Source organism: Micropterus salmoides, unplaced genomic scaffold (genome assembly GCF_014851395.1).
Source record: "Micropterus salmoides isolate LMB-PRFRI ecotype aquatic unplaced genomic scaffold, ASM1485139v1 Ms_hic_scaffold_12, whole genome shotgun sequence".
Taxonomy (NCBI): Eukaryota; Metazoa; Chordata; class Actinopteri; order Centrarchiformes; family Centrarchidae; genus Micropterus; species Micropterus salmoides.
The window spans coordinates 10,253,006-10,278,388 of NW_024040263.1; the positions used below are offsets into that span (position 1 = coordinate 10,253,006).

General features: G+C 43.0%; 1 protein-coding gene across 1 annotated transcript; it reads right to left on the reverse strand.

The window, feature by feature from the left end:
- Positions 1-111: 111 nt before the first annotated feature.
- Positions 112-24,710, reverse strand: mxd4 (MAX dimerization protein 4). Its single transcript, XM_038713284.1, has 6 exons — positions 24,493-24,710; positions 23,769-23,868; positions 20,370-20,399; positions 7,396-7,510; positions 5,636-5,798; positions 112-4,662 (listed from the first exon to the last, which is right to left on the reverse strand). The coding sequence occupies exons 1-6, from the start codon at positions 24,554-24,556 to the stop codon at positions 4,502-4,504; spliced, it is 633 nt and encodes a 210-aa protein (XP_038569212.1). The 5' UTR covers positions 24,557-24,710; the 3' UTR covers positions 112-4,501.
- Positions 24,711-25,383: the final 673 nt, after the last annotated feature.

Consider the following 25,383-nt stretch of genomic DNA (forward strand, 5'->3'; position numbering starts at 1 on the left):
CGTTTCTCTGCTTAAACGACAAAACATGAACTCTGACCTTTTTAAAAAACGAGTTAATATTCCAAACTGCAGATCAGTTTCACAGCTGCACAAACCAAACAGGAAGCCCTGTAACATTTGAACACCTTTATCTGCATATTCCTGCTGCTTTGTTCAGTTGAAGGTTGTCACAAGGCTCCATTTCCCCCACAATAAGCGGTGTGTAAATCCGCACAGTGTATCATACATCATTTAACAGGCAGTAACAAGGCTGCGGCAACTTTATGTATAAAACATTTTAATTATATTACAATGAGAGAATACACTATACCTTCAAGTGTTTGCTCAAATGTAGCCAGCACCAGGTACTCGTGTACACACACTCACACAAAAAAAAGGAACTTATATAACATCTTCTGAATGCATATTACACATTCGCTAAAAAGGAACATATTCACAGGTCTCTGGCACAGAACTCTCCCTACTCTGCACAGTTGTCAGCCCAAACAAAGTCCCCACCGTCCTCCATCTCAACTAAATCCCAGCGAGCCCGCCCTCCTCCACAGCCTCTAGGTTCTTGTGGGTACAAGAGATGAACCATAATGCTGGTGTGACACCCATCTTAGAGCACTGTGTAGAGGGTCACCAGATGCATCAAGATGCAAAATAAGGAGACAAGAGTTAAAAGGCTGGGGTCTGGAAAGCGGGATGTTGACCTAAAGGTTACAAGTAGTTAAAGCTATTTATCTGAAATTACATAAAGGGACTTTTACTAATCATTCAGCACGGAAGGTTTAAAAGTGACCATTTATTTGGCAGGAATAATATTTCATGGAAGTCCTTGTGTTGATTTGTACAAGCACCATTACTCAGCAGTCTCTGGCACAGGTTGGTGTCTTTCTTCTGCGTTTCTAATTTCATCTTCTCTGCCTTGACCCCGCTCTGTGTGACTGTCCTCAGTCTGTGGTTCACCCTGATCCCCCCCCCCCCCCCGCTGACTTCTCCCTATTACTTGTGTGCTCTCAGAAAACCAAACACACTGACAAATCTCTGTGCAACAGAAACATGAAAGCAAATATCAAACCTTGTCTATACTTGCTCTAAAGCCGCCAAGGGGTTAAAAATAACTGTGACCGATATAACAGTCTTCATTAAATGGTACAATCTCTGCTTGTTTTTTTGTTTTGTTTTTTTGAAAATAACTTTTTCCAAGGCACATCATTAAAAGAATTTCCATAAACACTGTCCATCCAGCATTCAGACAAAATGTTACCAAACCAGTCAACTGCTCAAAAACCACTCACTCTGAGTGTGTGCTATGTATATTTTTCAATGACGCCACTGAAAAATTATAATCTCATATCTGGCCCTAAACTCATCCCATTCACCGTGTTTTTATCTGTCACTCTTCTACAGGGAGGTTCTGTGCAAGAGAATAACTTTATGCCATTAACATGGTGTCTAAGTTGTTCATTTGACCAGAAAGCTGAAGAACATTTTTGCTACCAACAGTCATGTACAAATTCTTTTGACATGAATGTAAACTCGCAATGACAAGTAGAATAAAAACAGCTCTTTCCAAAAACCTTTTGTTTTTTTTTAAACCTCTTGTTAATTGTTTGTTTTTGCCCTCCTGCAGTGTATGGAGAGAGTGCAGATAGGAGGTAAAATTCATTAAAACAAAATATAGAATTGGTCACCAAAAAAATGCACCACAGAGTCAAAAGCAAAACCACCTGCTTGTGTTAAAAACCCTGCCCACCCCACCCTCCCTCAGAAAGCACGAGATGGTAATATTGCTGTGTCTCGAGGTCCCCTGATCAAATAACACTATTTTCGGGACAGACCACTGGGAGTGCAGAGGATAACACCTTAAGCTGCCATCGATTGGATTATTCTTTTATCGCTCCTCTCCCAGTGACTCCCACTGAACAAACACATAGTCAACATTTAATAATAGTAAAATGACAACAACAAAAAAGAAAAACACGCTTCAAGCCCAGAAGTTTTGAACCCCATTGGTGACCATTCGGGGTGACTGGAAGCTGCCATGGGAGTTTACCAGTGTGTGGTTTTTCTTTAAATTTTTCTGTGACAGAGGCGGCACTGGCGTCAAGAGGGTGGGGAGTGCCTCGACAGGGTGTACAACATCAGCGGCTTCTCAGTAGAGACCAAAGGGGCTGGGGTTGTTTGTTGTTTGTTGTTTGTTTTTGTTTTTTTTTATTTAAAATGAGGTCTTTTCTTCAAGTGCCCCTTGCTCATGGAAGTGTTTTGGCATGGTAAGGGTTGAAATCAAAGCTTTCAGCCCGGCCAGAGGACAAGAAGAGGGAGGGGAGTGTGACCTGAGTAGGGGCCGAGGGTGAGGAGATGGGATGAAGAGGAGGAGGAGAAGGGAAGTCGAAGGCTCACCAAGGCACAGAATGACAGCAGGAGAGTAACTCAAAGGGAGAGGGGCCAGTGTATCAGCTCCCCTGCCCCCACTCTCCCTACAACAAGCCTGGCCTCGTGTCTGTCTGTCTTTCATATGTCTCTCTCTATATATATCTGTATATACTTACTCTTTTTTTGTCTTTTCATTACAAGAGAACATTTAGGAAAATATAATACAAAATTTAATACAAGAAATATAGACTACACTGACTAATATCACTTTTTGTGACACAGCTTCTTTTGTATGCAAGTTTTTTTTTCGTTGAGTCTTTCGTAGTTTAAAATTTTTTTGGTCAGACCTGCCACGGTGGGCCGGCCCTCATTTTTGTAAGTGTTGGGACGCCAAGCTCTAAGGACTGCCATAGACTGAGGCCTAATGATTATTAAATAGTCAGAGAGCGACAGAAGCGCCTCCTCCGTCAATAGTGACTATTGTGCATAAGTTACAGACAGGTTAGAGAAGAAATTTCTTCTGCACCGGTCTTCAGCAGTGCCTAGAACCTCCAGGAAAAAAAGCAACAGAGTAGAAAGAAGGTAAATGTAATTATTTTGCTAAATTAGCTAAAATGAACGCCTCTATAGAGAACCAATCTTTAGAGCTGGCCCTTTTTTTTCTTTTTCTTTTTTTCTTCTTTTTTTCCCTCCTTTTTAATATTTTTTTCTCCACATATGCAGCTTTGACTTGGTAATCAGAACAAAAACAATCCACACACGCATGAACACTGCTTGAAAAAGTAGCAGAGCTGTAGAGAAATTAAAATTCTGGGTGAATGGCACCGTGAGCAGAAAGAAGGATCCATTAGTGAAACAGAAAAAGGAGAACTGCCCCTTTTTCTGCAGGTCTGCTCTCCGTAAGCACCCACTTGCCATCTACAGGGTAAAAAGGAAAAAGAAAAGTCTCCCGTGACACCTCATGCTCCACCAGAATCATTTAAATACTCAGAGGAAGCCCTCTTGTATTTATTGCTACATCAATTCGCTACTGAGGAAACACAAGATTTTATTCAATCTTTAAGTAATAGAGTTTTAGTTCTGAGGCAACTCCTTTTTTTTTTTATTCGACATAGTAGTCCATCCACACCATAGGGTGGTATAGTGTAGTGGTCAGTAGTGTGGAGTAGTGGTTAGGCAACCCAACCAGAGGGAGACTTGACGGTTTGGATAGTAACTGTACATTTATATACATTCTTTCTTCTCTGCTACAGCTCTGTAACTTTTTCATTTGTTTTTGGCCAAAGATCGGCCACATTTAGTAATGATAGTAGCCACTGAAAAAGTCCCATTGTAGGTCACGCAGTTGCAGAAGCACTGCTGCACATAAAAAAAGTGGACCAATTAAAAGAATAGCTTGGGGAAGTTGGAATCCGAAGATCTATGCCACTCATGTCTGTTTATTTTTCCCAAAATGTCAAACTATTCCTTTAATCTTTGACCTTTTTTCAGCAGTCAAATGTTTCAAGGAACTGCAATAGCTATTCCTCTAAGTCTTAACGTGTCAAGGGAAGATACTGTATGTTGTAAATAACTTTCGAGGTCCCTCTATTGCATATATTGCAGAACAAAGAGAAGGTCTTTACCTTTTACATCACAAACTTAGTGCAACGCCTTGCCTGTGTGTTATGGCCATGGAGATGACGTGAAGCTTATATTTTGTTTTTGACCTCTCTTAAACTTCCTGGCTTGGTCTCTCACACACACCGCACAAACACGCACTTCACAAAATTCTGATTAACAAGTCAAAGCTGTCCACCACACCACACTGCGCTGTTCTCTCTTAGCCTGCGGCAACACTAGGTAGGGGTTGTGAGGGCAGTGGGAGGGCAGGGCGTGTCAGGAGGGGCAGGTTCAGGCAGGATACAGTAGGGTGAGGTAGGGTCAGTGGTCAGGGGGGTCAGGAAGGCTGGAGTGGCATTTCAGCCTCATGTGCTTCCTGGAGAGCCAGGGCCAGGAAAAGAAGGAACAGGTTCAGGGTGTACCGCTGCTGTCTGGTCTGATGAAGGTAGTGGGCGGCGTTGATGATCGCGAATGGTCGGGGAGGGAAAGGAAGCATGTTGGAGGAAGCTGGTTGGGAAATGGATGGCCGCATGGTGTCTTAACAGTGGTGCGGCTGCAGTCTGTGGGAATGTGTGGCTGTGTAGCTGGTGTCGCTGGAGCTGCTCTGGAGGCTGTAGTGGTCTTCCTCCTCGCCGTCGCTGATACTGTCCACGCTGTCCGCCTCTACAGGAGTGAACTCCACGCCCTCAATGTCCACCTCTGCACGAAAAGAGAAAACACACCGGGTTATTTTCAGTACTGTTTAAAAAAACACCCAACTGTGGGCATATTTATTAGGGAGCCTGCTGCACGTGTGGATTAAACCCGGATTTAGACAGCCATTAACTCTGGGCAAACAGGCAGATCTTTGTGCTCCCACAGCTAATCCCCATCCATTGATAAACAACTGCATGTGTGTTTACCTCATCCAGGATTAGTAAACATACTGTAACCGTCCAAACTAAGCATTTCAGGGGAGTCTCTGACGCTGGTGACACAGCAGATTGGCCCCTTTAAAAAAAGAAGTTCACACGGCATGTTGTCCGACCACATCGACAAGGGCAAAAGTGTTTATAGCTGTTCTGAGCGGCCCCCTCATTTCAACGACTTTTTTTTGACAGATGAAACGTGACAAAGCTGTAGAGCTGCTACAACTGGCACCAGCACACAGAAGAACACTTTACATGGAATCTCCCACCATCAGTAGCTAAAGAGGAGACCTAGATTTCTTGTTAACCCTTGACCCCGGGGCTCGACTGCAAACAAGGCCAGGGCTAATCATCGAGTGGCTTTTCACTTGGACCACATTGAGGCTCAGAGTTCATCAGTGGACAGCGAGACGAATACAGACAGCCAAAGTAGCTCTGACTGGGTTCACATGTAGATGAAAGGGCTAATGGTGGTGTTGTGAGCAGTTATTGTTATAGCTTCAGGGTGTACAGTGTATGTATCAGCCTCAGCCAGAGCTATACCGGGTTGTTATTGATTTGCATCAAATGTGGAGGTGACTTACATGTCATAGTTACATAAAGCCCTGACCACAACAATGCCCAGGACTGCCCACACGTTGCACTAGAGCTGCACATTGTCAATTGAGAAAAGTTCTGAGTGACATGTACGTTTTCAGTTAAAGCATTTCACAATATGGCACGCACGTTTCTACCCACTCTATAAAGTTGTTAAGCCAATGTACCTTGCTCGGAGTCGGTGGAGATGGTCGAGCCCATGCTGTCAGTGCGGATGCGCTCAACTGATCCGGACACAGAAAGTTGCTCCAGGCGGCGTTTGAGGTAGCGGTGCTCTCTCTGCAGCTGCTCTTTCACGTTTAAAGCCTTTCTGTCCTGCTCCTCCAGCTTCTGCAGAGACACACATAAATGCCAAGAATCAACGATAATGTTCGCCGGACCCATCCCCATCTTTGAGTACTGTGAAAACTGTATAGCTGTAATCTTTTCGTTTTCTTTTTTTTTCGTACCGTTGAAACAATGTATGGTTCCTTCGAAAGGTCACATTTCTTTCTGGGATATTTTTTCTTTCCCTCGCAATATGTTTTGTGTTACCTTTGAAATAGGAAACCAAAACTTATTGTGAGGGCGCAGAAAAGTAGTTCAGACAAAAACAATCCCATTGTGACCTTTTGGGGGCTCTGTATAAAAGGCACACAATAATACCACATTTAAATTAAGATTTCCAGCCCACCACATACTATGTAATAAAAGAAAAGAAAGTAAAAAAATCTTTTTAACTCTATTCAATAACTTGCTTTTATAATTATTTTTAATTAATTATTAAGCTTGATATTGCTTGACTATGCAGATGCTGTTTTTCTTCTTATCATCTCCTGCCAATCAGACCTCCACCAAAGTTACAAAGGAGAGTATTCATCATGAAATAAGGAAGTGGCCAAGTGACTGTGTGAGGTTTTTAGGTTAGAAAGTAAAAATAAACATAAACTCTTGTAAAATAATTTGACTCAACGTGGGATTCGATTTTGCATTCATTTGCATATGAAAGTTTTCAGTGGTGAATCAAAGCAAAGTCTAAAACATATGTGGCCCCTCTGTGATGCGAGAACACAAGTGACGAGAATTAGCGGAATTCGTCTGAGCAGAGAGGACGTGCATGGTAAACAGGAAATGAAGGGTTAAAACTCGCTACGTCTGGATTTTCCATCAACCACACTGTTGCTGCTTGTAAGCAGCAAAATCAGCACAGCATGTCCTAAACCGTTCTGAAAAGTATCTTACATGGTGTGTGTGTGAGCTGCACGAGTTAATGAACCACGGATGGAGGAGTTGGCTCTAAACAAACCTAACATCCAATTATCTCCATTTCATGTATCTAAAGATCAGCCACCAAATGTCCTGTATGTTCAACTTTGTTGACTCATTTTGTGTTTCCTTTCAGTCTTGGGAGTACTTGAACTGTGGTGATTGAAAGATTAGAAAACAATATAGTACTTAAAGTAGGCATGGAAGAAAAGCAAACAGCTAAAAGAAACAGGAGAAGTGGAGCAAGAGTTTGGTGCTCGTGAAGCTCAAGAAGAAGACAAACTGGGCTTTCATAGGAGACGTTCAGCTTGGTCTCCTCCACACCAGAGCTGCAACTCACAATTAGTTGGACCCTTGATAATTTTTTGATTAATCAAATGTTTAAACATGTCATTCATGATTTACCAGGGCCCATCGCGACCTCTTTAAACTGCTGGTTTTGTCTGACGAACAGTTAGGAAACCAAAGATATTTCATGTACAATGAAAACAAGATCTGATAAGGTGGAGTCAGCAAATGTTTGGCATTTTTGCTCGATAAATAACAAACAATAATCAAAATCGTCATCAGTGATCTCTCAAACAACTTAAATGATAGCTCTGAAAGGCTAACTTATCAAGCAGATGAAAAGAGAAACATCAGTCATGTGAACATGGCATGTATGTTTGTTTTATTTTAGTACCTTGATGTGCATCTTGGCCCTTTTCAGCAAGCTCAGTGTGGTGTGTCTCGTGCTGTCTGGACCTAAAGGCACCAGCTTCTTCAGCTGCTCCAAGTACAGCCGTAGTTTGGCACGTCTGCAAACACAAGCACAGGGTGAGTCAGCAGACATCCACCAGCAGAAAAGTGAGAAGGCACCTACACAAACCGACCGATAAGAGCATATTCGCCCATCCCTGAAGGGCAGAAACGCTGTGCTTCCTGTATGACTGTCATGTTCTTTTTTTGTGCTGGAGAAACATGTACTAAAGCGGTGAGAATGGCGACTGAATACTACGAGATCAGGGTTGGTGCTCTGCAGGTTTGGTTTCAGTTGTGACTCTGGGCTTGACTGTGAGAAGTTACATGTTCAGATGGTTGAGCTTGAGGCTCCAGCAAAACACTTTCAAGTCCCCCGTGAGGAATCACATCCTCGTCTATCTGCAATGCAAACACCCTCATTCACAACAACAAGCAGGAACAGTTCATGTAAGAGCTTTTACCGATAATGGCAAACCAAATGCCGATCTAAATTCAATTATTATATTGGCGTTTCCAATAAATAGTCTGAATCCCATGTAATTAAGCTGAGAATAGCTACACCAACCAACGACGTGTAACCAGATATTCAACCAACCAATGTTCCCAAAGTCCAGTCCAGTAATCTGGAATAACTCATTAATCCATAAAAAGTATGCCAGAATGAGAACGTAAATGTCATACACTGATATAGCTACACAATATTTAACTATTTTTAGAATCATGGAGGGAAAGTCTGGTCATTTATCATTATAGATTTCTTATCATACAGCCAGTGCTCATGTAAGTACCACAACATTTACATCGTTCCTCATCAATAAGATGTGTTTTCACTGCCCACCCACATGTGACACACATTCAAAGAGACAAACAGGCCCTTGGCTTCGAGACTTTTCTGTTTTTAGAAAAAGTATATTTATGTAACTGTTTTTTGGGTTTTTGCCTGCCTCTGTGACAAAATGTGTTAAGTTTGGTTGTGTATTCACAAAAACATCCTTGCACTGCACAATTGCGACTACTCACTGTTACTAATGTATATGCAGAATGCCTCAGTGCAACATACTGACCTCAATTTAGCTGTGCACTGTGTAGTGGTGCATTACCACTGTCCATCTCTGCTGTCTATTTCACTTTTACTAAATCGTGTGATTGATTGACCAAATGAAAACCCTGCTATACCCTAAAACTGAGGGAGAGTCCGTAAAACGTGGCTAGACTGCCATTGACGAGTTTCTCTGTTCGAGGTTATCTGTTCTCGTCACTCTGTTGGTTGAACTGAAGACACAAACTGTGGCCCTGCTTCCCTGCCAAAGCCCTGCAGGACGACAACCCTGAATCCACAAGTAAACAGCTCACTTGATTTACCATTTGGACATTTGTTTCAGTGATACTGACAAGAAGGCAAAGTTAATCTCTGTGTGGACACCGACTGGACGGATGTACTGGATGCATAGATTTTTTTTAATGTTATTTCAATTGACTGCTTTTATTCACATTTTTATCAGCAGATTACCTCCTGTCCTGTCTGTCCTTGGTGCATTCAAAATTGTTCATAAAGGCCTTTCAATCGTCCATTAGTCAAGCTTGTCCATGAACCGTTTCTTTGTTCTGAGCTAGCCTTCCCCCTTTTCTCTCGTTCCTTTGGCTAACTCTGTCTGAATGGTAAACAAACTCCAACAATGCAAGGTCTCCACTGGCCATCGCTGCAACCACAATAAACCTAATCGGAGAAATGAAGCTCTCTAGGGCCGGCTGCAGAGCCCCACACACGGTAGAACACAGCTAGTACACAAGAACACACTCTTTACACACACACACACACAGGCCTTTCCCTGTTTCTTTTTCAGGAAGGGCGTCGCCTGTGTTATTCACATAAAGTAAGACCCTCTCACTACCCCCATCTGTCTCATTTAGAGGTCAGCCAGAGACGGCCAAACATAACATAATCCAAAATCCTAAGTGATAGTTGCATCTTACATTTCTAGGGATTTGTTTGTAGCTATAAAAAATATGCACCGGATTTTAATGTATATATGTGCCCTTTAAACCATCTCTACCTATCTACAGGTGCATGCAGGCGTTTCCAAAAACAGGGCGTGTGAAAGTGCTCTCGTTCTTTTATTTCCTCCTCTCCCAGGGGCCAATTCCCCCCACCAGTTGAACCCCTCCTCTCCTCTGCTCCACCCTGCCAACACCAATACACCCTCATCCCACTGGAAAACAAGTGTCTTCTGAGGGTAGAGGTGGGGGCCCGTCTCCAACCTGTCCCAGTCGAGCCACATTAAGCACTTGGGCTGCAGCCAGGGGAAGCGGGCAGGAAGGAGCTGGGGTCTGCAGCAGAGGGGGGGGGGGCGAGTGTTTTTTTGGAAGGGAGCGGGGTCCGAGCTAGTGGATGACTTTCTCTTGGGTTTAAAAAAAAGGCTTCTTTCAGTGCAGTGTGCTCAGCTGCACAGGGCAGCGCTACATACACATCATCCAAAGGGTAACTTGAGCCAATGGGCAACCATCTTGCATCCCACTCCTCCTTCTCTCCCTCTCTTGTAATGAAAAACAAAAACAAGGCGTTCCCTGAATACTCTGCCTGACTGCTACCCCCCCAAAAGAAAACTCTTGTTTTTACTGACTTATTCATTACAAGCCCCACCTATATGCCCACCACATATTTTACCTGGCATGCAGAGGATGGAAATGTGCACAGATGCACTTTCACCATTGCTTTTACCACATGAAAATAAAATGAATGTCTGCACTGTTTGGTATTCAAGCCTTCAGAAATACCATTTCTTTTCGCTACACCCTAAATCAAAAGCAGACAACTTGCCACCTTAATGACCTAAAGGCAAACAATGTTTCTGGACCTGCATAAAAGAACAATAATTTTTTATGGAATATTTGTTTGTTACAATTGTTCTGTAATGTATCTTGGGAACAATGAAGAGATTATACATAATATAGAAAAGAGAAAAAAAACAGCAAAAATGTTGGTATTAAATTTTCTCTAAGTTAAGAGAAATGGCTTTACCAATTGTGACCTATTCTGATAAAGATTTGAACTATTATTTACATGAACTGTGTGAAGTGTTAGATGAGAAGTTTGATATCATCTCTCATACCTGTATGGTACACCCTAAATATGAAGCTGTCTGTCAGTAGCCGGTTAGCTTAGTTTTTCCCAAAAACTGGAAGCGGGGAAACAGCTAGCCTCTCCTGTCCCTCCTTAAACTTAGATTTTTACAGATTAAACAAACAACATACAACAAATTAATTAGTGAGCTTTAGAGGTGTGATTCGTTACCTGTTTTCAGTCTTTATGCTTAGCTAAGCTAAACTAAACGGCTGCTCGTTGTTGCTTTTAAATTGACATCAAACAGGCTCTTTCTTTCATAGTTGGTAATGACCAACTTTAACATTTTTGTCACTTAAGTTTCAGAAGGTTTGGGCTGAGCCTCTGTCTTGAGCCATGTATTGAATACTACACACACCTCCCTTCTGTCTTTATTGTGACTATTTCTAAGAAAAGCCTTGTGTTTCTGATGCAAAGACAAGATCTGGTTAAACAGGGCAGTGTGTCCCTGACAGCTCCCTCCCAGCAGCACACGGTCTCCCCTCGCAAGACATACTTGCTATTTCTTTTCAAGAGCGCACAGCCGATTTGGAGCGAGGTTAGGACCCTCCCTCGCGCACATTTGTTGTTTCTAAACCAAGCCCTGGTCATGCAGTGTTTATCAGATTGTTACAAACATCCATGCAAAGTGTGGCACCAGATGAACGTGAAGGCCTGAAGAGCAGACAGTTCGCAGTCTGGCCCACGTGGTTCTGAATCACATAAAATTTTCCAATTTGTCTGGGTTGAAAATAGAATAGTCTTTGATATTTCAGTCATGAATACCGTCACAGTGTGAGACTGTTGGTGTGGTGTCACATAAGGTTTTGTAGTTAAGGCTGATTTCTGGCTTGTGTGTCAACAAGTCCAAAAGTAAAGGTTTCAATATATGATGGACACAATAATGATGTGTTTTTAAAATTGAAATCCTCTCATTTCAAAGTGTTACTGTTTCTAAAGCAAAATAAAGAGAAAAGGTGATACTCTGCATTATTTTGGTGTAACAGCAACGTATTAGCACTGAAAAGTGTTCGTGACTTTAATAAAACTGAAAATTGCTGAAACTACAAAAACAAAACCAGCCAGTAATTTCCCTGCAGCTGAGGATTTAATTGTAAATCTTGCATTTGATTTGCTCGGAGGTCACGTCTGCGGGGAAATGACCACCTGACCATTCTCACGTGCAGAAGCACCACAGGATGATTTGTGTCTGATCTCCGACCTCCCCTCCCACACCTCTTCCCTTTGCTATCAGCGACAAAACAAAGCAAGGGCAGAGGAGGGGGGAAAAAGGAACTTTTGCTCAGAAGGCTGCATGCTGCTCAGACTGGAACAAGCTATTTAAACTGCTGACTTACACTCCAAGGTTACTGGGTACAGACCAGGTATTTCTTGCTGGATGTGCTCACACTTTGGGCCTTGGAAGGAGAACAACTGTGAAATATCTTGTTTTGCTGCTCAAGTCAAAGGCGAGCAGTGTATCTGCAGTAGCCTTTGTATGTCTGATGGATGCATCATGAAGGACAGTTATGTATGCTGGGACCAAAGAGGTCCCAGGACCATCCAGAGCTCTGGGATCGCAGATCTATCTGCACACAAAGAGCTGCAGGGCCTGAGAAGGCAAGCCAGTGCAAACAACGGGCCCTCACCCCTCACTCACTGCACTGCTTAATGAGCTTGCTGCAGCCCAGCGCATTCCTCAACCCATACACACAGGACTGAGTGGCTTGTCTGGCACAGAGCCGAATCTGCTAAACGAAGGTCAAAGGTCATCAGTAACACAGCGGCAATGTTTCCTCTCACTGCCAGGGCTGACTCGGTTTGTTCCCTGTTGGCTTTAAAGAAAAGAAAATGCGATACGAGCCCTCTTGTGTTGTTTTGAGCCCATAAGACATCGGCATGAAGGATTCACTGCCCGGCCTGCTCAGCTTTAAGCAGGTACAAGAGTGCAATAATTTAATCTCAAAACGCAATTAAATTTGCCATTCAACGTCTCCAAAATAAAGAGGATCTAAACTGTGTTTTTAAGGTCTTAAGGGATCATTCCAGCTCATTAAAATTTGGATCTTATTTTCTTAGTTCATCTTTCATCATCTTCCATCTTTCTTAACAGTAAAACAGGTCTGACCTGCTGTATTTGTACACACAGTTTAGTGCTCACTTTAAGTTTTACCTCCAAATACAGGGGTTTAGTTGAACCAGGAAGTCAGTTGAACCAGGAAGTCAGTTTGGGTAATTTAACCATTCGCTAACTAACACTAGTGTTTTTTGCAGCAAAACACATTATTCAAAGCATCGGTTTATCAGTGTTTTTCTAAAGTTTTTCCGACACAAACCCTTTATTCGTCTGGCTCCCGTGTTTACAGCGCTGCTATGTGCAGTGAAAGTTGGGGCTGTGTTTGCGTGAGTGTGGATCATCATGTTGGGGTGGTGGAATTTGGGGTTGCCAGTGGAGTGGCTCCACATCTGGCTGGCAGGTTTCTAGGGAATACAAGGCAGATGGAGGGATTATTGAGGTGGTGAGGAACCCAGCCCAGGGGCCTGCCGACAAACACAACACACACACACGCACTGGGCCTTTCAGCAGCCATTCATCAGTCTCACTGTTCATCCAGCCCTGGCCTGAACATGTTTACATTTAAGAGAAAGCTGATGTGCCGTCTCTGAAAAACAACGGGGTAGAAAAATATTACGCCGCTGAAGCAGCTCGTGTGAAACTTGCAGAGTGGTTGGCCACGCTGCCCACGTCAGCGATGTGAGAGACACGCAGGGAGACACGAGAGGCTTTTATCACAGCTGATATGAAAGGTCAATCGTCTGGGTTGGGCTGTATTTGTTTTCTGTCATCGAGGACGCCACACCCACCCACTGTGTGCAGTGACAACGGCAAGGCAGACAGAAAACAAGTCCCCCATAAGCACGTTGTCCTGACAGCAGGAACATGGAGCTTGTTCTCACATGACTCTGCTCTCACACGCAAGCAGCAAACAATCACAACAGCGGTGCAGAGGGAGGGGCCTGCTTACTTCACTACTCGTAGAATTACTCTAAAGAATGAACTCTGCGTGCTTTACTGGTGATTAAACAACAGGAAACTACAGAATTAGGCAGTTTGTTGTTCTCTGTGTTGTAGTAGTATTTCCACAAAACAAACTGGAATTTCCACTGGGCGTGCTAGGGAATGCCTGGTAATTAGATTCATTTGATTTTTTTTCCTGTACTGAAACAATCCCCTGTGCAAGCGTGGATCATTACAAAATCCCTTCCTCAGCTCAGCCAGCTTACACTGGTGTTAACAGAAAAACAGATGTCAAATAGAATTCAAAAAGGGGAGCGTGTGAGCAAAAAGAGATGGGGGGGTCGGACCAATGAAAGCGTTTCCCTGTGCATCTCTGAATCATTTCAACACAATGTCAAATGACAGACCTGAACATTAATTGCCTTCTGCTGCGTGCATTGAAAAGTACATCTGCAAATGTTGGACGGACTAGCAGAGACAAGTTCAGCAAGCTCAATAAACACATTCCCCTGACACGGGGAGCTCTGGTTTTATAATGAATCCTTGTCAATGTTTAACACACAGGAATCTGGTGGCATGAGACACGACTTCAGCTCCCATGTTTACTGCAAAAGTGCGGCTGTTTACTTCTGAAAGGAGGTTTTAGAACAGTGGGGTGGGGTCCAATTTAAAGGGTCTGGGCCCACATAAAAGGCCGCAAGATAAATCTGAGGGGTTGTGAGATAGCAAAACGGAAAAGGAGACATTTCTACCACAAAAAAAAATCTGTTCCTCAAGTTGTTTGCTTTTTTCTTGTGACTTGCAGTATATTGGTCAACTGAGTCACATGTGCCGAGGAGTCATTTTAGGGTTCGTAAGCCAAAAGAGTTACAAACTGCCTTCAGCTCTAATCCACTCTATCAATGCATCATCAAACAAATATTAGCTTGTGATTGCTTGCCAAAAACATTATCAGCACTAAACGTGGATGCGGCTGCAGAGCTTTCTACTCGTCCCGCTAGTTTCGTGACCCCCTTCCACCCACAGACTCCCCCCCCCCAAACCGCCTCTCTTACTTAACTCTGCATTCCAGCGTATGTGTGCATACTCTGCTGACCTGAATTTCAGGCTGGCTGCTCGACAGCGCACAAAGCAGCCACGTCCTGCGCTGCCTCCCGTCCCTCCCTTTCGGCAACGCTCAAGAATGTCCCGATTCCTCCTCTTCCTCAGGCCTGCGGGACCAAACCGTGAATGGTTCACTCAACTCACTTTCCTCCCCTGCTCTCCACGTTTTCACTTCTTTCTTTAAATGTCTTTCGTTGGCCTTGAAACCTAACCCAAAGCTATGCACGCACCATTTTAAAGTGCAACCCTGAAGCATCAGCTGCTCTGCGGCTGTGACCCAAGTTTACTGACACAGAAACATGGTGTTCCCTGCAGCGGTGACACCTGAGAGGGAGCAGGAACGTTCTCACCGAAAATGTAGGTCTACCGCGGTCGTGTTCACAATACTCAAATATCTCCACAGCCCTTAAGCAAATTCACTCTCGTCCGCAGATATACAGTATACGCAGCTGCTCTGCTATCATGACCTCAGTGAGCCGGAGAGCTTCTCAGCACCCGGTGACCTCAGGGTGTAGAAATTCAACATGTGACCTCTGCTGCTGACCTCCAGCTGTAGCCAGTTTCTTATTCTTTGTCCACATACAGTCCACAACAGCTACAAACCAGACTCTCCACTGACTTCAGTAAACTACTGGAACAAAAGATGAAATGTACCAGGAGAGGACAGAAATGTTTCAGCCGTCTGAAATGTTGAAAACCAACAAAGATATCCCTTGTCTGAATACCTTAATTTTTTTTCCAATCTGGTTATTTTATTAACAAAAGGGTCTCGATTGAAAAACTACTACATAAGTTCAAAGCTGAAACAAATAGTCGATTGACAAAATATTAATTGTCAACTATTTAGTTTATCGCTCATTTAAGTAATTTTAAGTTTTCAAGTAAAAAATGCCAAACGCTCCCTAGTTGTAGCTTCTCAATTATGAGGATTTTCTGCATTTTCTTTCTGCAAGTCTTATGTGATAGTGAACTGAAAATCCATTTGAAAAAGTGAGCTTGGGCTCTGGGACATTTTGATGGATATTTTTCACTACTTTCTGACACTTAAAGGTCCAGTGTGCAACATTTAGGGGGATCTGGAATATGGCAGAAATGGAATATATTATATTATTATATATTATATAATATTCATTTTGTTACGTTACTTCTGCACGGCACAGACCCAGAATAATGCACATGTATATATCTGCAACGTTGTTCTTCCATTCCATATTTATATATTTCTACATTTATTTATATCAAATGTATGTTTGTCTACGTGACCTTATCACCACAGCAAATTCCTCGTATGTATAAAACACTACTTGGCAATAAAGCTCCTTCTGATTCTTCTGATTCTGATAAGGATGTTTCATTAGTGCATGATCACCTGAAAATGGGAATTGTGTTTTCGTTACCTTAGAATGAGCCCTTTATATCTACAGAGGGAGCGGGTCCTCTTCCACGGAGTCCGCCATGTTGCACTGCCATATTTCGAACCAAGCACTGGCTCTAGAGACGACCTTTCGTGTTTTTCGCGAGTTTCGCGGCCACCGTGGGTTCTGCTACACGCTTGGGAGGGGAGGGGTGAAGCAAGCGGTATTCAGTTGGTTGAAATCTGCAACCTCACCGCTAGAACGCCACTAAATACAAACTGGACCTTAAACAAACAAAACAATTACTCAAGAAAATAATTGGCAGATTAATCAATAATGAAAATAATCGTTAGCTGCAGTCCTACATATATTTACATCGCAATAAAAAAATTACATTTACCCATGTGGCACTGAAATACACAGTAATGTGAGGTCAACATTCACTGATTTCACATTAAATATACAGTACTTGTTGCTGTACATTACTACATGGCTTAATAATTAGACCATGTACAGTGCATCATATATTTCTGTGGGTTTGTAGCTAATGACTCCAGGTCGTCACACACACGAGGAATGTAACTGACAGTGGGACATTTGAGGAAGTTAAGTACAAAAGCCACGTGCAATCATGTGAGCATGGGAATGCCACACTACAACCCAAACTGAAAGGAATTCTGACTTAACACTTAAGGCTTTGTTAAGAGACAAACATTTGACATTTAACTGTTAAAAAGCAGGATGTGGGCATAATATGAACTTAACTTCTGTTGTATTCACAATGGCTGTGCAGTTAACAATCATTAAAATGCAGATTAACAGGATTAACAGGCCCATCAAAGCCTGGCCTCCTTCAAAATAAACTCACTGACACAAAAGAAGATGTACACCTCAAAAGAAGAGCAATTGGCTCATATGAGTTTTGGCAGGAGGACCAGTAAGGAGTGATAAAGGCCCTCTGTGAAAAGGGAGCCCTGGATTTCTCCTCCTTTCCACTTCAGGTTTCTGCTGACACTTTCAGGGGGTGAAAAAAGGAGAGCCAGCATAAGGAGGAGAAAGAAAAAGAGAATACAGATGTGGTCTCTGGAGAACGAAGGAGACAAAGAGTAGAAGGCAATGAGGTGAAGTAACAGGGCGGTGGGCGGCTCTCCCTCCCACTGACACACTGCCATAACTCAAACTGCTCGGAGAGAGGTGCTGCCCGGCCCAGCCCATAGACACACACACACACACACACACACACACACACAGGAGCTTTACTCAGGGGGAAAGAGTTTCTCAAAGCCAAATAAGTCATTCATCACAGCTGGGAGTAGAAGACACAGCGAGAGTAAATTTAATTAGAGAGAAGATTAGACCGTGACAAAATGAGTGCCTGCTCCTGTGTCCATGAAGCGCATATAAATTTAAAGTTAGGATCAATAGGTGGCACACAGTTGTTGTTCATTATCTCCGGTATGATATATAGTGTAAGAGAATACTTGGAGCATCATTCTGAGTGATCTCAGAAATGAAACCAAGAGCACCTGACAGCCATGGGCGGTGTCCGTATCTAGAGAGGTAAAAATAGAGCTGTAAATCCTTTTTGCAATTGAGGGAAGCAGCACAAACACACCAGATACCCAGCCTTACGCAAGTGGAGTTAGATTTCCTGTAAACAGGTGATACATGGGAAAACAAAACCTTTCTAGAAAAGGAAACCTGCGGCACGGTCGAGTCGTCATAACCATGATCAAGAGCTATTGAGGTCAGAAATGGGAAGGAAGCAATGCCAGCGGAGGCCGACCACACAGTAGCTTTTGGTTTCACGGAAATGTCAAGCTGATGTTCTGCAGCGCCCGGCCTGCGCCAATGCAATGATGAAAGAAATAAAGTCACCCTCAAGATGGCCTATACAGAGCTGTCACTGCGACATTCAGGTTGCAGCAGATAAGCAGGTTGTGTAAGGGTTGGCGACCCTGTGGGACACTGCTGGCACCTACCCAGACGTCTCACTCTGATAACGGGACACAAATATATGCAGGGTGCCTCCTGAACGGCTGCCAAGGCAGAGACACCTAGAACGCATGAGATCACTAAGCTGCAGCCAGTGAGCCTGATGCTGTCCACAGCAACAAATTTAGGCGAAACAAAAAAAAAATAAAAAGCTGTCACATTAGATGCTGACCCTGGCTTAAAATGGACAGATTTGGATAATTTTTTCCATACATACCAAAATGTGTCAATAGCACAAAAAGTCAAGTCAAGTATTGAAAGATGGTACTGAATGTTTGATGTTGATGTTTTTGTTATTTACTTTGGCTCCTTTGGTTTAAAAATAGGCTTTGTAGAAATACATTCTACCTTCATCTTGGTTTTTCCACAGAACATCAGGTATCAAGATATTCCAGTTGCATGTCAGCCCTGCTTGCTAGATAACATTAATAAACCACTAATTCACTATTCACAATACATTTAATGCCCTCCAGCATCTAATCCAGACATTCATCAGTCACCTTGTCTACCACGTGAACATTGAGCACAAGGATGGCTCTGTGCTGCACCAGCGTCAACACCGACACATGACCAAACAAAGACCGTGAGTCAGGGCTCAAACAGTAGCACCTCCCCGGAGGGGCGTTTGAGGGCGTGAGGGAGGGCTTTTGGGAGCGATACCGAAGATTAGACAGGGCTGAAGCTCTGGGAGGATGCTCCGAACTGGTCACACACTCATTGAACTGGTTGAACAGGACAGTTGGACACTTTTGGTTTTCTTATGAGTCAGCAACAGACAGACAGATCAGCAGAGGACACTGGGAATTCCAGTAGCATTTGCTCTCAATCACTCTCTTGATTATTGTCCAAGAGCGTAAGATGTCTTAAAGAGCTTGTTTTGTCCGACCAATAGCCCAAAATCAAAAGATATCCAATATGTGTGAGAAAATCCTCTTAAACTAGCAAATTTTTAGCATTTTTGCTTTATAAATGACTTGTTGTCGATTACTTTCCAGTAGGCAACCTGTCCAATTAATAATTTCAGCACTATGTATTAGCTACACAATTATAGCAGGTATAATAAACTACATACACACGCACTGTAGATGATTATACTAAAGCCTTAAGTCACAGGTTAACACCTGTAATGCACGTTGGAGTAATGACCATGTAATTTGAGGCCGCAAGTCCAGACAGGGATTGAATCAGGATGCATTTTGTTGCAATGGCTCACAGTGATTCCTCGTCACTGCAGGGCCTGTCATTACAAAGCAGGCTGAAATTCTTTCCGTACAAATAGTCGTGGATAAAAGTAAATGACAACAGGAAAGCCCTTTTTAAATAGGAACTAATGAATCACTTATCACCCAGGGACAGTGCAGTGTGACTTGCAGAGTATTTAAAGTATTTTTTTAGTATTTATTTGTCAGAGTGCTTACATCATGGCCAACACAACGGTGAATAAATAGGAGAACTCACATGTTCATGACACTGCACTGGATGTAAAAGTGATTTTTTAGAAACTTGTGGCCGCAGTGATGATAAGGGAAGTGAGTAAATTGATTATGGAACACTTTACTGGCATTCTGTCAGTTTAAGTGGACGTCACTTCATTTGTAACCAACCACTCCCATCATCGGACATGAGGTAACTGTTGTGTCTCAACACCTGCAGTGTAATCGGTCAGGGCCCTCAGTCTCTCTCTCTCTCTCTCTCTCTCTCTCTCTCTCAGGGAAGAATATGTCTGCACTTGTTTCTCTCTCGCTCTACACACATCCATTACTCACTTCCACAGACACGTGATTGGCAAACCCCAATCCCTTAACGCGGGTGACGTGCAGCCCAACACACCCATCTCTGCCTCTGCTCACATGCTGATAGTCACAGCAGCTGTTTGCTAAATCCTCTGCAGTTTTGTAAGAATCAGCTTTTGGGTGACTTTGATGCAAAAAAAAGCAACAAATCCCCCCCCCGGAATTCACCCCGCCTCCGCTCACAGCGTCAGTCTGGGCAGGATTATCACATTACTGACAGGATTCCCTTTCCATACAAGGTAACGCGTTTCATCCATGAAACGGAGACAGATCTAATCAACATGAAGGTGCTCTTTGAAATCAGCTTATTGTCCATTTTCAGACAGGAGGAATGAATTGATTAGATCTCTTTGAAGATGACCTCTTATCCGATCTGGTTCTTTTGACTGAGCGGAAAATGTCTGACGTTTTACCTGCAGCCAGCATCCCTTCGCTCGGTATGTTAGGAAGTCAAGGGTATTGGGCAAAGACGTGCGTGCAAATCAGACAAACATGAGCGATGTGTTGGAGGGAATGGGGGGGGGCAAAGAGCCTCAGATGTGACCTTACCTGTGTTTCTCCAGCTCGTTGTGCGACGATCTGAAAGGACAAAAAGACAAGGATGAGTCGGGGCAGCAAGCGCTAAAATACTGACAAATCACATAACAAGTTAGAATGTGATGTAATGAATGATCCCAAGGTGAGAGGCTGGTTAGAAAATGTTTTGATCTGATTGTGAGACATGTTTGGAAGAAACAGCAGATCTGAGAAACATTCTTAGGAAAAAAATGTGTCAGGCATCAAAGAACGGCCTCAATTCTTCTTTTTCTCTGTCTGTTGTGGCGCAACAAAGTTTTAACCACAGACAGAGAATATTATAATACCCCAGAACAAGCCTTTTCAGCTGCACATTCATTCTGATTTGCAGTCAAATTAAGGGCACAAACAAGCAATGCAAGGGCTTGATCACACATTCTGGAAATAGACCTGTGTGTGTGTGTGTGTGTGTGTGTGTGTGTGACATCTGTCAGAGGGCAAAAATTACCCTGAGACAGAGAGAGAGAGCCATATCGGTGACACTGCACAACACCCATACACCAACCCCGCCCGCCGCCTCTCACACACATACAAACAGCATGCACACACTGCAGTTGTTGTTGCGCGCTGGCTGAAAAGCAGCGTGGACATGGGATGAAAAACACACTCAGTAGTCTGGAGGCCTAGACGCTCCAGAATTCCTCAGCGTGTGGGCTATTCTGAGGAGAGCCCCTATCATGATGTGCAGCCGGGGAGCAGCAAGGCCACTGCGGTCCATCTGACACAGGCCTTCTCTTCATGAGACCACCATGGATACTGCAGCAATAAAAACAAAAACAGCAACGACAAAGGGCCGGACTGACAACAAGCCTTTTCAGATTTTCCGCTGTTTGAGAGCCCTTGTGTTCACGAAGCAGTGGTTCCCACAGCTGTGCCGAAGAGGCTGAGGCTTCTGAGCGGCGATGCCACTCAAAGAATGGGATAACGTGGTGTCTGCACAAAATCACGCCAAGAGGAGCACGGGATGTTGCACTGCAGCTAATAACCTGATCCAAAAGGCCGACCCAGAGCTTTCTTCCACCATGGAGGAAATTGTGCCAAACCTGCACAAGTTGGGAAAACGTGCCAGTCAAAATACAGGGCATGACCAGGAAGTCATACGCAAGACTGCAGAGGAAGAGAATGCACACAGACCTGTAATAACAGCAGGTTAACACCCAGCTTTACATGTTATGTAAAAGAATGGTGTGGCATGCAAACGACTCTGTGATCCGCCGTCATGAACTTGGCCCTGATGATCAAAGGCTTATAAATTAGCCAGCTATCACTCTTTTTATGGGATGTAAAACTGCCCACATTCACAGGAAGGGATTCAAGGATGCAAAAGAAGTTAAGTAGGATTTTTCTTGTCGTCTGTGCTATTTATACTTTTAATTTTTAGTGTAACAGAGAGGTGAAGCAGAAAAACTCTCAAAAATAAAGTCTCCCTCTTTTGTTTTAGCAGCGTTTTGATTTAACAACAGTGTAAGAAAAAAAAAAGAAAAATAGGAAGAGAACTCCACCAGGGTTTCTTCGTTTTGTGTGCAGAAATAGACTGCCTACTGTTTTTTCCCCACATGCTCTGAATTTTGCACCATTGCAAAACATGTTTTTGGTTTTAATTTGCACATTTGATTATGACATCAAACGCTATAACACCAGTTTTTGGTACTACAAAGCAACGCATTGTGCTTTTTAAGTAACAGCCAGCTTCTGTTAAACTGAATATATGGTTGAAGTTCAAACATGAAACATGTTTTTACTTCACTACCCCCAGCATCCTGTTGAGGCTTAAAAAAACGGTATGGGAGTATAAAGGGAATTGGCGTATTTGCCCTCAGTGCAGTCCCAAGAAAAAGGAGGGGAATAAGTCTGGTGCATGAAGTCTAGTGGGCTGGTGTTTGTCACAGTGTGTAGTTGTCTGTTTTAGCCACCGCACCCACCTGCCACATCCCCATACACACCCTCACACACACACACACACACACATATATATACTTAATAATTGCTGTTTCTCCACCTTCAAGACATATCTAAGGAATGTGGAAGGGAACACATTCTCATTCGTGACAGAAATCACTTTCAACTCTACACAACTCTACGTCTAAAATATTGTAATTACAATAGTGGAACCACTGGGCCAACATGCTGTGCGTGCAGTGACGTAAATCGGGCTCGCTGTGCTTCCCTAAACTAATATTAGTCAACAGGAAATGTTGTGAGCTTTTTCAGATCTTGATTTGCAAGCACTCTTGGGAATGACACTGGACAGACACATCATGCAAATGTTTCTGGAGAAGTTCAACACATTTACTACAAATCATCAGGTGATTAGTTACCAGATGAAAGAGTTCGCTGTTGCACACTTGGCCAAATATCCCTGCCAAAATTGATTTGCATGTAGCCTTGGACATAGAAGTGAATTTGAGTCATATGACATCAAGAGGAAAGGGATTCCTGATAAGGGAGGGTCCCACATTGATCCAATCAATATGCACCCTCTTTTTAGACCAACACAGTGAAGGTCCACTATGGTGGATTGATGGAGAGATACAACAAGGGATTGGAAATTAATTTGGGTATTTTCCCCTATTTTCTGACATTTTATAGGTAAACACTGAATTTTTCAAGAAAATAACTGTGACATTAGCAGCCCTCCCACTGAACAGGCCTTTTAAATGTTAACCTGCTAACGATTAGATGACCATCTAACCTGCAGGCCACCGGGCCACAGAGCAAGACAGAACCCGAAACTGAAATTAAAATGTAATTACTTATGTAATGTAATTGTGTGTCATTTTCTGGCCTCACTGCAGCGTCTGTGTTAGCATGCAGACTGTGACAGCATGTGAATGAGGTCAAACTAGGGGTGAGCTCCTGAGGAGAGAGCAATCAATAGTCTGATCAGAAGCCTCGATCTATGGTGTCTTCATGAACTCTGTGTGTGTATGTGTGTGGAGAAAGTGGAGGGCCATGGTTCCATACAGGGGACCCCTTTGGTAAAGGCCACTTTCATTTAACATCAGACACACACACCAAACACACTAACCACATGAAAAAAACGCCATTTCACAGTGACAGCACGATAGCCGTTTGAGGCAGGGTGCAGAAACGAAAGGTTATGTGCATGTCGGGTGTGTTTTGTCTCAGCTTGGGGAGGGTTTTAAGTGTGTGTGTGTGTGTGTGTGTGAAACAGAGAGAGAGTTGGAGCAGCAGAGTTGACAGTGTACGCGTGGCAGTGTTTATTGGGAGAGACCAAAACAAGAGAGCCCAGCCCAGGCAGCAGAAAGATGGCAGTGTGCATGAAAACAGCTCTCCTCCACTATTTGTGTTTCTTAAACTTGCACATAACACAAACAAATGAACACATAAAAAAGCAGGACTTATATTTACCTATTGTTCTGAGTTTTTCTGGAAATAGGCGAGGTTTTCGTTTTCTTTCTGGAAAAGTCGCTACTGTATGGTAAAACAGACGCATAACCGTGTTCTGCCTCTATTGAGAGAAAACAAAAATAGATTGTTAATTTACTGTGACGTCTGCAAGAATTAAAAAACGAATAAGCTGTCAATGAGGCGCTTAGGGAAATGGTGAAACATGAAATAGCTGTAGAGCCTAAATGTCATTTCAGGAGGAACAAAACGTGATCGATCATAAATGTAATCGCCCCTATACACATATAGCACTGTATAGCCTTCAGCAAGCTCTATATTTCAAACATTGAATGCTACATGGACATTTATGAGTACATGTCATTACGATACTGGCTCATATTTTCAATGTCACTCTTGTTTACTCATTCCCGAAGAGCTAATGCAGAAACAAAGTGGTTTCCCGAGTATATACTACAACACATGACCTGTATTAGAAAACACTGCGATCACAGTTTATAAATACATGACACACTTAGTAATAACATAGCTAAGGCTACCAGGTACAGTTTGCACCCATCGCCTGGTCCCATTGTCTGTAAAGTGACATCATACCTGCACTATGGCAGGACACGTTAAAACTTCACATCTGACATAAAGTTAAGCCAGCTGCCGTCCTAATGCTCCATTCACAAACAAATCATTAAGCCTGGAAATCCTGTCAACTTGTCAGTTTAGCTTGAAATACCTCTGTCTCTTCTTTCCAAGTACTCTGCAGCCTCCAGCAGAATTAAGAGAGAATTAAGTTCCATCTTGTTGTTGTCTCGTTATAAAAATAGAAGTAATCTATTTACACAAATATACAAATCATGAAATATTGGAATGGAGAGTTAAAAAACTGTTTCAGGGCGATGAATGTGCGCCTGCTATTCTCAGTTCTGAGTCTTGGTGACTCCAAACTACACTATCAACAGCACCTTACTAAAACTCGAGGAAGTGAGTGATCGGACCTCTGGCCAATAAGAAAAGCCAAAGGGAGGGCTCTCCGTGCATGTATTAGCCTATGAGCAGGCTGAAGACGATGAGGTGGGATTTGATTGGCTCTACGGAGTAAAAGTCATCAGGGACATACCCTAGCAACAGTCCGAGTTGCCGCCCCCTCCGTAGCTGATTGGTTTGACATGTATTCAAGCGGCCTCTGATTGGCTGGGATGAATTCTGGTCGTGTGTGGTAGTTGAACTTGGGGCAAGGAACCTAAATAGCTTCTATAGCTTTGCTTGGGATGTTGTTTTTGTTGCTTAATTTAATATAACGTATGCTTTTTTAATTTAGACTGTGAAGTAAGTGACACTCAACGGCCATTCAGTCAACAAGCCTACCTCAGCTGTTTCCCATAAGAGTGTGATACTGCAGAATTACTCACAGGGTTTGTGTTCTGTGTTCACTTCCTGTTCAAGTCATTATGAAAGTCTTATATGAGGCTGCAGAAACGGAATTGTTTTATGAGTTTTGAAGATATAAAATGAGCTGCAGAGCTGTTTGCATGGTGCTGAAAAAAATACTGTGAACATGTAAAACTTTTTCCCTTTAAAAGTCTAAAGATCACCCACTTCATTTTAAAAAGCAGTTTGAATAGAG

Coding starts and splice junctions, on each gene's coding strand:
- mxd4 (XM_038713284.1), bottom strand. CDS start 24,556: ATGGAACTTAATTCTCTCTTAATTCTGCTGGAGGCTGCAGAGTACTTG. Junction 23,869..24,492: donor CTTGGAAAGAAGAGACAGAG/GTATTTCAAGCT, acceptor TTCTCTCAATAG/AGGCAGAACACGGTTATGCG. Junction 7,511..20,369: donor AACGAGCTGGAGAAACACAG/GTAAGGTCACAT, acceptor TTGTGTTTGCAG/ACGTGCCAAACTACGGCTGT.